At 35.7% G+C, this 13,326-nt stretch overlaps 1 protein-coding gene across 1 annotated transcript in view; it reads left to right on the forward strand.

The window, feature by feature from the left end:
* Positions 1–13,326, forward strand: part of ANK2 (ankyrin 2) — a 412,172-nt gene that overhangs the window by 217,408 nt on the left and 181,438 nt on the right. Inside the window, 1 exon segment of the mRNA XM_027837420.1 lies at positions 8,954–9,052. Coding sequence (XP_027693221.1) covers positions 8,954–9,052 — 99 coding nt within the window.

Below are 13,326 nucleotides of genomic sequence, written 5' to 3' on the forward strand. Positions count from 1 at the left end.
CTGTGTTGGTCCAGAAATTGGAGAGATTAATTCTAGCTAAGGAGATCAAGGAAGCCTTTGTGGAAGAAGTAGCAGATTTGAAAAATGGGTAGGAAGTAGTTTAGTGGATCTGGATAGAGGAGGACATTTAAGTGGAAGGTTCACTGAGAGCAAATGCACAGAGGTAGGAAACTATAGGGTGTGATTAGGTAATAATAGCATATTGTCCAGTTTGGCTTCAGAAAAGGTATAAGAAGAAAGAGGCATTTGATTCCAAATTGGTGGTATGATGATGATGATGATGATAGCTAAATTTATAGTTTATCCACAACTTTATGCAATGTAGTACAGTGGAAAAGATCTTGGATTTGGAGTCAGAAAGACGGGATTCAAATCCTGACTTTGCCATTTATTGTTTGTGTGACCTTGGCTAAGTGACTTGACCATTTTGGGATTCACTTTCTTTCCATTTCCCCTTTCCTTTCCACACACACACACACACACACACACACACACACGCACGCACACACACACACACACGCATACACACACATTTATACACTCCCTGACCCTCCACTGAATATAACCCTTTCTTGTACCAAGTACAGTTCAACTCAAATGAAACAAATCAACAGATGTCCTCAGCTTCCTTATATATAAAATAACAGATTGGACTAAATGAGCTCTAAGGTAATTTTCAGCTCCAATTCTATGACAAATTAACAGTAGCATTTAGAATGTACAGGCTTGCATTCTTCAAAGCAGTAGTGTATATTTTACAAATACTAAGCAAACTGAAACTCTGAGAGACTAAGTAATTTGCCTCAGGTTTATAGAACTCTGCACACAGTAAGTACTTCAAGATAATATTGACTGATGGACGTGAGGACACTGTATAGTATACCGATCCAAAGAAGAGTGGTTTGTTAACTTAGAGGCTCTGGAGTAGGCTGGCCTGGGCTGTGGGTCAATTTTAGGAGGAGGCATAAACCAGTCCTGGAAGAAAGCTCTGGAAACATTTTTCTTTTGTGTGGTATCCTGGCATCGTGGGAAGTAACTCATCTCTTAAGATGGAATTTATAAGCCATAAGGCAGTCAAAATATGAAACTTAGGGAGGGCTTGAGTTCATCAGTGGCTCTTTGCTTTATCTTGATGTCATTTCATGTGAAGATATGGACATAACACTGCTCTTTTTCAAGAATCTTCATTGACTATTAGCATAATTGATCATATCAACAATAAAACTAACAGAAACCACATGATCATCTCAACAGATGCAGAAAAAACTTTTGACAAAATATAACACCCATTCCTATTGAAAACACTACAGAGCATAGGAATAAATGGAGTCTTTCTTAAAATAATAAGTAGCATCTACCTAAAACCTTCAGCAAGCATCATATGTAATGGGGACAAGCTAGAGGCATTTCCAATAAGATCGGGGGTGAAACAAGGGTGTCCACTGTTGTTCAATATCGTACTGCAAACATTAGCTTTGGAAATAAGAGAAGAAAAAGAAATTGAATGTATTAGAATAGGCAAAGAAGAAACAAAGTTATGACTCTTTACAGATGATATGATGATATACTTACAGAATCCTGGAGAATCAAGTAAAAAACTACTTGAAATAATAAACAACCATAGCAAAGTTGCAGGCTATAAAATAAACCCACATAAATCATCAGCATTTCTATATATTACCAACAAAGCCCAACAGCAAGAGATAGAAAGAGATATTCCGTTTAAAGTTATTGTAGACATTATCAAATATTTAGGAGTCTACCTCCTGAAACAAACCCAGGAACTATATGAACACAATTACAAAACACTTTTCACACAAATGAAGTCAGATTTAAATAACTGGAAAAACATCAGTTGCTCATGAGTAAGCCGAGCTAATGTAATCAAATGACAATTCTACCTAAACTAATTTACTTATTCAGTGCCATACCAATCAAACTACCAAAAATTATTTTATAGAGCTATAAAAAATAATAGTGATTCATTTAGAATAACAAAAAGTCCAGAATATCAGGGGAACTAATGAAAAGAAATGCAGGGGAAGGTGACCTACCCATTCCAGATCTTAAATTGTATTATAAAGAGGTAATCATCAAAACTACTTGGTACTGGCTAAGAAATACAGTGGTGGATCAGTGGAATGGGTTAGGTATGCAAGACATAGTAGTCAATGACTATAGTAACCTACTATTTGATAAACCCAAAGACCCCAGCTTCTGGGATAAGAACTCACTATTTGACAAAAACTGTTGGGAAAGCTAGAAAAGAGTATGGCAGAAACTAGGCATAGACCAAAATCTCATACCCTATACCAAAATAAAGTCAAAATGGGTTCATGATTTAGAGATAAAGGCTGATACTATAAGCAAACTGGGAAAGCAAGGAATAGTTTACCTATCAGATTTATGGAGAATAGAAGAACTCATGACCAAACAGCAGACTGAGAACATTACAAAGTGCAAAATGAATAATTTTGATTACATTAAATTGAAAAGTTTTTGCACAAAGTCAATACAACCAAGATTAGAAGGAAAGTAGAAAATTGGAAAGAATTTTTACAACCAGTCTCTCTGATAAGGGCCTCATTTCTAAAATATATAGAGAATTAAGTCAAATCTGTAAGAATACAAGTCATTCCCCAAATGATAAATGGTCAAAAGATATGAGCAGGCAGTTCTCAGATGAAGAAATTAAAGCAATCTGTAGTCATTTGAAAAAATGTTCTAAATCACTGTTGATTAGAGAAATGCAAATCAAAACAACTCTGAGGTACCACATCACACCTATCAGATTGACCAACATGACAAAACAGGAAAATGGTAAATGTTGGAGAAGATGTGGCAAAATTGGAACACTAATGCATTGTTGGTGGAGTTGTGAAATGATCCAACCATTTTGGAGAGCAATTTGGAACAAAGGGCTATAAAAATGTGCATACCCTTTGACTCAGCAATAGCACTTCTAGAACTATATCCCAAAGAGATCATACAAATAGGAAAAGGACCCACATGTACAAAAATATTTATAGCAGCTCTTTTTGTGGTGGCAAAGATTTAAAATTTGAGAGGATGCCCATCAATTGGAGAATGGCTGGACAAGCTGTGGTATATGAATATAATGGAATACTATTGTGCTATAAGAAATGATGAGCAAGCAGACCTCAGAAAAACCTGGAAAGACTTGCATGGACTGCTGCTGAGTGAAGTGAGCAGAACCAGGAGAACGTTGTACACAGTAATAGCCACGTTGTGCAATGACTAACATTGATAGACTTAACTCTTCTCAGCAAGGATCTAAGACATCTCCGAAGGTCTCATAATGGAAAATGCTGTGTATATCCAAAGAGAGCTACGGAGTTTGAATGCAGATTGAAGCATCCTATTTGCTATTTTCTTCTTCTGTTCTGTTTTGTTTTCTCTTTCTTGTGGTTCCTCCTATTGGTTCTAATTCTTTCTTACAACATCACTAATGTAAAAATATGTTTAATAGTGATGTATATGTATAGCCTATATCAGATTGCGTGCTGTCTTGGGGAGGGACATAGGAGTGGCAGAAAAGTTTAAAACTCAAAAGATTATGGAAGTGATTATTGACAAATCAAAATAAATTAATAAAAAATGAGAATGGAAAAAAAGAATCTTCATTGATTCCCAATTGTCTCACCAACTAATATTTAAGGTCCTTTTTCAATCTGCCAATACCCTTCCTTTCCAGCCTCATTTCATTATTCTCCTCCATGCATTTTATGAATGTTTTCCAAATTAGAAAGCTGTCCTCCAAACATGAACTGCATTTTCCCACCTCCATGTTTTTTGCTGGCACCATTCTATGTGCTTGCAATACCCTTCTTCTCTTTCTCTTCACCTTCTAAATTAACAGCCATCCTTTAAGGCCATACTCCAATGCTACTTTATTTTTGCATTTTTACTTCCCTCTTTCTGAGAATGACCTCCTGTGGATCTCACAGAGCATTTTATTTTGCAACTTTCTAATGCTTTATTGTGTATTAATATTTAGCTTATCTATATCCTCATGGGTCTTAGCCCCTATCACTCCAATGAGGATAAGATCTGTGCCTTCTCTAAATTTTGTAATTCCCCCAAATGCATAGCACATCAGGTAAATGATATTTGTTGAATTGAGTGAAATTCACTGTCTATTTCTGGAAAGTGATTCAATGTTAAAAAGTTTTAGTTTTGTAACAGCATAAATATGCAATGTAATGTCATGTCATTTCAAAAAAAGAGATGATTCCATTTTAATTCCATCATAAATACATAATGAAAACATCAACTACATGGAGTGTTAAGCAGCCAACTTCCAACAGGAGAATTTTGTCAGTCTCTTAACTCTGCACCATGTTTAGTGTAAGCTTTAATGGCTCTGTTCCCAAACTGACTTCTTTAAAAGCAAAATTATAACACATTCTTTCCTCCATTAAAGTAGATCCACCCAGTTGTGGAAAGCAGGGTGGGAGCACAGTTGTACTAACTCATAAGCCTTAATTAGGTGATATCTATGCTAACATTTTAAATAGCATGGTGCTTTCACTGCATTATTGAAATAGCTCAAGCCTAATAATTGAACTAGCAATGAATTTTCTGTGAAAATACACATGAACTGGTAATGGTGATGTTAGCATTCCATTTAAAAAAATTTACAAAAACCTTTATGGGACCATGGTTCTAGTGGAATGAGTGGGTTGTAGCAAAGCTGTTTAAAATCCTATGTGGGAAAGGATGTGAATCATTGAAAATTAAAACAGTGCCCCTGTTTTGAGCAGGATTAACACAATTCCATTATGGTCTATATTTAACTTGCAAAGGTCCGGAGCCCAGAGTGGGCCCCAGAGCTTCTGGGCTGCTTCATTGGCTCTTTGCAGCTGTTTACTCAGCTATCAAAAGGAGTGGACTTCAGAGGACCCTCCAGTGAGAGAGGAACTTCTTAACTTAGAGATGATTAAAAAAAAAAGGCTGGTACTGCATTATTTATTTCCTCATAGGGATTTAGTCTGAAGGAGAAAAAAATGTAAAGTAAACCTTTCCTTGTGTAAAGAACGAAATAATACCACTGACCCCACTCTCTTCAAGGTATATAGATTAGTATTGTAAGAAAGGGAAAAACGAAGTACAATATTCCACATGAAATATTAATGCTTTAATAAAACAATAAATTTATAGTTCAGTAATTAATAATTTCATAATTTCAACAATTTCTTCCCCAGATAGATCTTAGGTTTTAACTATGATGGTAAGTAAGCTCTCTAGGGTCAGTGACTTGGTTTTCTCGGTGCTAAGGAAACATAATGGCTGGCATTTATGCCTTTGGAAGTGATTCATTTGTTTCTGATTTCTTTGTGACCAGGCCATGCCAAATAGCAGAAGCAAATACTCAGAACATAGGAGTGAGTGGGCAGAATGAGGGTGGGACTTAGTGAGAATCTCAGGCTAACAGGTAGTGGGTAGAAAAGGAAAACACAACATCATGTAGATAAGGTGGGACTCACGTATGTAGAGCCTTGAATGTCAGGCTGAAGAATTTTAATTTGGTCTGATAGGCTGTAGAATAATCAGTTGCTGAAAGAAGATTCTGGAGGTGGGTTGCAGGATGTACTAGACCATGGAAAGACTAGTACTAAGGAGATCATTACAGAAGTCTTTTTCAGTAGTTTAGATGTGAGAAATTAGGTTGAGGCAGTGGGAATAGAGGGTTTCTGACAGTAGGTTTGAATGATAGAAATACATGTAGCTAGGGAATCATAACCTTTTTGATATGAACCCTTTTGGCAACCTGGTGGAGTCTATGGACCCCTTCTCAGAATAATATTTTTAATAATTGAAGGAAATGCTAAATTTCAGTTAGAAATTCATGAAAATAAAGATTTTTTTAAACGCATTCAAGTTCATGCTCGCATCCCCTTACCTTCTGAAATGTATCCATGGACCACTGGTTAAGAATTCCTGCCATTAGCAGTTACAGTTCTATCTATTTTGTTACCAAGGTAAAATGTTGTCTGTTGAAGGGAGGGAACCTTCAGCGTGTAAGTGATAAAATGATCTGTAACATCTTTCCCAGGTCAGAAGTTTATTATTTCCTGTTACTCTGAGGAAATTTGGGCACATGTATGCATTAATTAAAAGCCTCCTTGGTTACCAAGCAAAGGGATAATCTCATCTTTTGTTCTCTTGCCCCATTTACTCCTCCAGAACAGATAAAATGGTCTTTATTTTTGTAACTACAATTGGTACTCATTGCCTTTTACATGCTCTGCAGCTGTGCATTGATGCTTTATTTAAGGAAATAATTTTAATTAGCCTGAGCTTAGAATCAAAGATGCCTAGGGCTGGAAGGAACCTTGGAGGGCATATGATCCCCCTCCCCTCCCCGATGTATGATTCACCTCTACGACTTCCAAGTGCTATTGGCAGTGGATCGTCTCGCCCCTGTTAAAACACTTGTGGGGTTGCAGTCTTCTGAAATACAGCCACAATAATTTTCAAAACTAGAAACAAGACTGTTGTAGCTATTTAATTATCCTAAAAATTAATGTCAGTGTTTACTAAATCATGAAGACTGATATTCCTTTAGTATTGCCCCCACACAAGACATGAAATAATTAAGAATTTACTATGGATTTTGGCAGTATATTTCAAAGCACTGGGGATATTTAATTCATATGCCCAGGACCAGAATAGTGGGGAAAAACATAGCCCCAAATCCTCAAATAGTGTTTTGGGCAACACTTCTGGCTAGAACTACTCATCCCAATAAATTCTATATTGGTACCTTGTTCTATGTGTGAAGATTGATGCTGCTCTATAAAATATAAAATTTCATGATTTTTTTTTCAGAATACTGTCATGCCATATCCAAATTTTGTAGAGGCAGAAATGTTTTATGGTCTCCAGTGACATTTCTCTGGTTAAACAATGACAATAAATAAATGACATCTTCCCTCTCTTCCGTTACTTTTAGTAAAATTGTATTGCCGGCTTTGTATCATTCATTTTATGAGTGATAGCCATGGTAATATCTAACTGAGATGTGTGTGTGTGTGTGTGTGTGTGTGTGTGTGTGTGTGTATGTGATTTATTGCCCTTTCTCTACATTCTGTCTTTGTTGAGAAAGGCCGAACTTATAACAATAGGAAGAGCTCTGGTTTTGGAGTCAATCTCAGCTCTGTCACTTGCTATATGGGACCTCCTCATCCAAAAACTGATGAAATTAGACCAGAGGCCCTTTGAAGGCCATTTCAGCTCTAAATCTGTGCTCCTATGAGAGGTCTGATTCTTGTTTCCCCTCCCCTACTAACAGTGACTTTCTGTCCCTCTCAACCAGCCCACTTCTGTTATCTTTCCCTCTTATTTTGTTTATACAACTCCTTTGAGGGAAGATAAGGCAACAGATTAATTTGGTCTATTAGAAGTTTGTACTCTCTTAGAGAATTACTGTACTCTTCTTTGTGAAGAAACATTACTTCACACTCATTCTTTTTCACATTACTCACTGCCTTTTTTTTTTTTAACCCCTCTTTTGGATTTTTCTAATCCTTTCCTTCTGGCACCTTCTCAGGTTTCTCTAAATAAACAACCTGGTGGGATTTTGTTGTTGTTGATGTTGTTTTGTTTTTTTTTTGTTTTGTTTTACATTTCTCACTAGCTAACTTATTAGCTACTGTTCTTCCTCCTCCCAACTAGAGTATTTTTATCCATTCTCTAGTTTAGTTGAGTGCTCTTCTTATCTCCAAACCTCTCAGCCTAATCCAGGGGTGGGGAACCTGCAGCCTCAAGGCCACATGTGGCCCCCTAGGTTTTCAAATGTGGCCCAAAGCCACACATACGGCTTTGAGTCTGCAGGTTCCTCACCCCAGGACTATATTCTCTTTCAACATCTAGCTTCTCTCATCTCCTTTTTTTTATTATCTTCATAACCAGACCTTCTGCTCTTTCTTCAACTGAATGAGTTATCCATTTCATTCCAAACCCTGTTGTGTTTCTTTACTTTGGGGTAAAGAAAGTAGGCGAATCTAGATGCATTTTTGTTTTGACAAAGTATTTCAAGATTTTTTTTGCAGCCATCTAGATTCTGAAAAACCCTCATTACTTGCCAGTGTTTTCCCTTAATTTTGTGAACCCATGGGAATAACACGGGAAATTTTATCCATATGTCTTTGAATTATTTATGCTTAAGTCATCAGTACTTTTTTGTAAGGATTATTAGGTTTCCAGAGAGTCCTATGAATCATTTTCGTAAAGTCATCTCTTTTTGAATGAGGATGTGGTATTTTGCCAAAAAAAAAAAAAAAAAGTAGAAAGCAGTTTGAATTTGGTTCCAAACTTAAGGCCTGTAGTTTTGGGGGAAATATTATGGAAGAACACTTAAGAATAAAGGAAATTTACTAGTGTTTCTATTTAGGAAAAATGACAATATATTTAGTGTAAACTGCTCTACTAGATTTAAAATGTTATTTTAAATAAACATTAATTGTCTCTCATTGACTTATATGTGGTAAGTAATGATGGTGGTATTAAAGAGTAATAATTTGCTACCTATATATCTTCCTGGGAAAGAAGGGGCTGCTGGTTTATTGTTTGGAGGGGTTGGAAAATACTCTTATTTATAAAAATGAAGACAAATATAGTTCTTAGAGAAACAGTCTCAGACTCCAAGATGAATACAGCTAATAAGGACCATATTTTTTCTTGCTTCTTTTTCCTTCTTGAGAAGAGTGTGCTAAAACTAACTCACTTGCAGTGGGCTTAGAATTATGATATATGAGTTTGTATATGAATGCATAGAGATATACATGGAACAATCCTTTTTAAACATACTTTCCCACACCATTTGTCTCATTTCTCTTCTATAGTTTGGGGTACAAAGCTCTTTTTTTAAACCTTTGTTAATGCATTAAAATAACTAGATTTTTTTATTTGTTTTATTCTTTATCCTCAGAATGGCTTCACTCCTCTATATATGGCGGCTCAAGAGAATCACATTGATGTAGTGAAATATTTGTTGGAAAATGGAGCTAATCAGAGCACTGCTACTGAGGTAAAGCATAATTAGACCTAATGGCTTCTCTTTGTCTTTGTTTCATATTCTTTTCATGAATCACCAATTTTTAGCTACAGAGGTGGGTTAGCCTATAGTTTGTTGTTCACTTGTGTTCAGTTGTGTACAACTAGTTGTGACCCCATTTGGGGTTTTATTGGCCAAGATACTGGAATGATTTAACATTTCCTTTCCCAGCTCATTTTACAGATGAGGAAACAGAGGCAAACAGGGCTAAGTGACTTGCCCAGGGTCATGCAGCCAGTAAATGTCTGTGGCTAGCTTTGAACTCAGGTCTTTCTGACTTCCTGACCCTATAGCTTACCTTCATGAAAAGCATATTAATTATTTGTGCTATTTATTGTCATCCATAAATAGTACTATAGATATTTATTTCAGGTCTGATTAGCCTGCTGAGGTTCACTTTTGTAGAACAGTAGAGTATTAATTAGTGAAATTATTCTTATATGAAATTATGTTCTTACCATATTATATCTTATCTTGAAAGAGGTGTTTGGTCACAAAATCAAGTAGACTGGTAATGTAGCAAGAATAAGTAATAATTTATGGAAGGGTCTCCAGCACATTGGGTAGATTCTCTACAGTGGGTTTCTGGGGAAATGTGAATCAAGATCTCACAGGATGAAGCTACAAAGTGGGTAGCAATCTGCATCAGTGGAAGGCCTTAGGAGAAAGTATCAAAAGATCATAGATTTAGAGCTGGAAGGGACCTCCTGGGCCATCTAGCCCAAACCTTTCATTTTACAATTCGGGGAAGCTGAGACTCAGGAAGTATAAGTGGCTTGCCTAAGGTCATTAATTGGCAAAGGTCATGACCTTTGATACCAAATCCAGCGCTACGGACCCTGGATCTGCCACAGTACAAAGTACCAGTTTGGTATGTTTTTACTTTGTGTTGTGTAAGACTTTTCTAAGGATGAAATGAAAATTGATAAATTCTTCCCTTTTAATCAATATTTTGACTTAATTACAATGATTCAAGACAATTCTTTCACAGGGACAACTCATCTGATTCCCTTCCCTTAAATAATTTTTAGTTGTTAGGGGCAACAAGGTAGTAGAACCTGATTAGAGATTCCCTGCAAAAACATATTAAGGATTTTTTAAGCCCAATGATACACCATCTATAGAATCTAACACCCATAGGTGCAATAACCAGTTACTGTTTTTTCCCAGACGGACTAGTGGTCATTAAGGTCTACACCATCATCAAGTCCTTTTAGGAATGAACATTAAGTACATTATTTTTAGAGTTCCTTTGAGCCAAATTATTTTTAGCAATTAAGAATCTCTGGAAGTAAGTATATTTTAGTTTGTTTTATGAAGAAGGTGAGATCCACCAAAACTATTGAGTTGGAGAATAAATAAAAAAGAAACACATTAGGGAGTATTAAATATTATTTTAGCTACAAATATTCGCTTACGCTCATTTATTTTCTCAACTTTTCATCCTCTAATAATAAGGGCTCAAAGCTGACTACAAAAATCTCAATATTGGTAAAAAAAAATCTGAGACAGACATAAAAAATAGATGTTATGTAAACGTATAACAGAGTACTCAGAAGTGTAAAGCTGATTAATGTAATTGGCTCACTTGGGTGACTTCTATAATAGTGAAATACTTACAAAACCCCTAAATTAGCTGTGTAGTAAAGAAAATTTTTACATCCCTGTAATATAAATGTAATCTTGATTTTTATGGAATTGAACCAAATATTGCTGTCAGAGATATTTTCATTCTAAATGGTGAATTGCATATTTGTTTGAAGGTCAAAATTTGGATAAGTGCATGAAAAAATCTCTGATAAGTTTTTGCATATTGGAAAAACTTTTTTCAATGAATGACATTTCTCTGGGATTTGGTCATAAATAGTAACTTAAAGAGAAATCTAGTTATGTTATTGATTTAATATACAGAATCTGCAGTTGGTACAGAATATCATCAACACCAATACTTAAGTCAATACCAACCAGGAAATTGGTTGAAAACTCCCACTTGGTGCTTGTTTCTGTAAGGTCCAGCTAGCTGAAGTTCACAGCCATCTTGTGATCTTTTTATTCTGTGGTTACTATAGCACCTCGATCTGGCTCCCTTCAGTGCAAGGCTTTAGTGGAGGTCATATTACATTGTAAACTCTCTGAAATTTTAAAATCCTTTGTGATTTCCAGGCATCTTGGCAGAAATATGGTGTTTGCAAGTGAAACACATTAGTGGGTATTGAATCTTAGCTTTAACCATAAATATTCAATATCTCTATCAATTTTTTTTCTCAATCTTTCTCAAAAATGTCTCTCCTAGACCATGATTAGCTTTATGAAAACTTTGTAGATTAGGTGATCCCTAGGTCATGACCAAGGAATACATTCAAGGATGGATCTATCTTTTAGCACTGTTATTTGAACCCTGGTACTTTTGCTTAATACCTGTGTCACACTGGGCTAATCATTTATTGGGCTTTAGTTTCCTCACTTGTAATGATGACCTTTCTAATAGAAGACCTGTGAGGTCCCTTCTAACTGTAAATCGATAACCCTGTAGTCTTATTTCGTAAAAATACCACTTATGGTGGTAGATACTTAAATGCTAAGAATTATTTGAAAATGCCTCTTTCCCATACCTTTGTAAGGAAAACTGAAAAAAGCATATATTATGAATCTGTCACTAATTTGGTAAGCTGCTCTGGTTAGAAGATGTTTCAATAATGGCCAAAGGACCTATTTTCTATGGCCTACAAGTCATACAGAACATTTTGAAGATTTTTCAAGATGACTTTAAGCTTGCAAATTTTGAAAACAAAAGGTTTAAATTTTGAAAATTTCATAGAAATGTAGAATCGTGATTGGTCTTGAGAAAGAAACAGTGAGGAAGAAATACTTAAATACTCGATGTTGTAATTTAGTAGTGTCCAACTCTTCGTGACCCCATTTGAGGTTTTCTTGGCAAAGATACTGAAGTGGTTGGCCATTACCTTCTCCAGCTCATTTTACAGATAAGGAAACTGAGTCAAGCAAGGTTAAGTGACTTGCTCAGGGTCACACAGTTAGTAAGTGTCTGAGGCCAGATTTGAACTCTGGAAGATGTCTTCCCGACTCCAGGCCCAGCACTGTATCTACTGTTCTACTTACTCGTTCCTAAGTACTTGATATCTATCGTTAATTTATGCCATATAAATTTTGTGTGGTTTTTGCTTACAAAAAAAATTCTATTTCCTAAAGAGAGTTTTGGACTCATTGAATTTGATCTCTTGATTGAACATGATCATTATCCCCTGTTCTCTTTCCTCTCCCTATACATTCCCAAATATAAACTTTAAATAGTTAGAATGAGATTTTTGTTGGTGAGCAAATATCTCTTTAAGGTTGTGAGCATGAACAAGCAATACTTTCTTTAAGTTTTTCATACCTTGCAATGTTATTAATAAAAATGATAATAAGAAAACCATGGTAGGCCTCCATTTATCTCCCAAAAAGTCCTGGCCTATCATGGTGTAGCAATGACACTGGGCTTTCAAACTTCATGACCACAAAATTTATCCTCTGGGATCAACCAGCTGCTGATAAACCTCTTATGTACTTAGCTAGGCTGATCCTCAAACAGTAGGTCCAGTCTGTCACCTGAATCATTTCCAGCTTGGTAGAATTTGTTAGAGTTTGAATTCAACTGGCAGGGGACCTACCGAGATGAATTGGTTTTTAGTTGGGTTTCGGTGATAGGCTAATTGCTTATCTCCAAAGATCCGCCTACCACAGAGAGGCTAATGACCACCTGGTTGACCCCAGGTGATTAATTCTTTGACTATGGTGACCTATAAAATAGATATTTCACAGAAATATGGAGATGGTTGGTCTTGAAAAAAGAAATGATGGCAAAGAGAGGCGTAAGTAGTTTATTTCTATGCATATTTTACAAATTAAACATCCCGTGTGATTTATATTCAAAAGTTACATATCAATGCTTTTAGATAAAATGAAGGATATGATTATGGTTCTGATTACTTATGATGTTTTCTTGTGAAAATTTTTTTGAGTTAGCATTTAAATCCTTCATTTACACTTTACTTTTTATTCTTTGTGCAATGATGACTAAAATTTGTCTTTTTGATATACACTTACAATATGGTTCTATTATAACCAACTAGAAGACAACTTCCACCTCTGAAATTTTCATCTCTCTGTCTCTTAATCATTTCTCTCTCTATATATATATTTAGTATTTATTTATGCAAGTGTTTCTCTTTCCCTCTACTCTCCCA

This window comes from Vombatus ursinus, unplaced genomic scaffold, assembly GCF_900497805.2.
Source record: "Vombatus ursinus unplaced genomic scaffold, bare-nosed wombat genome assembly UNPS02014821.1, whole genome shotgun sequence".
Lineage (NCBI taxonomy): Eukaryota > Metazoa > Chordata > Mammalia > Diprotodontia > Vombatidae > Vombatus > Vombatus ursinus.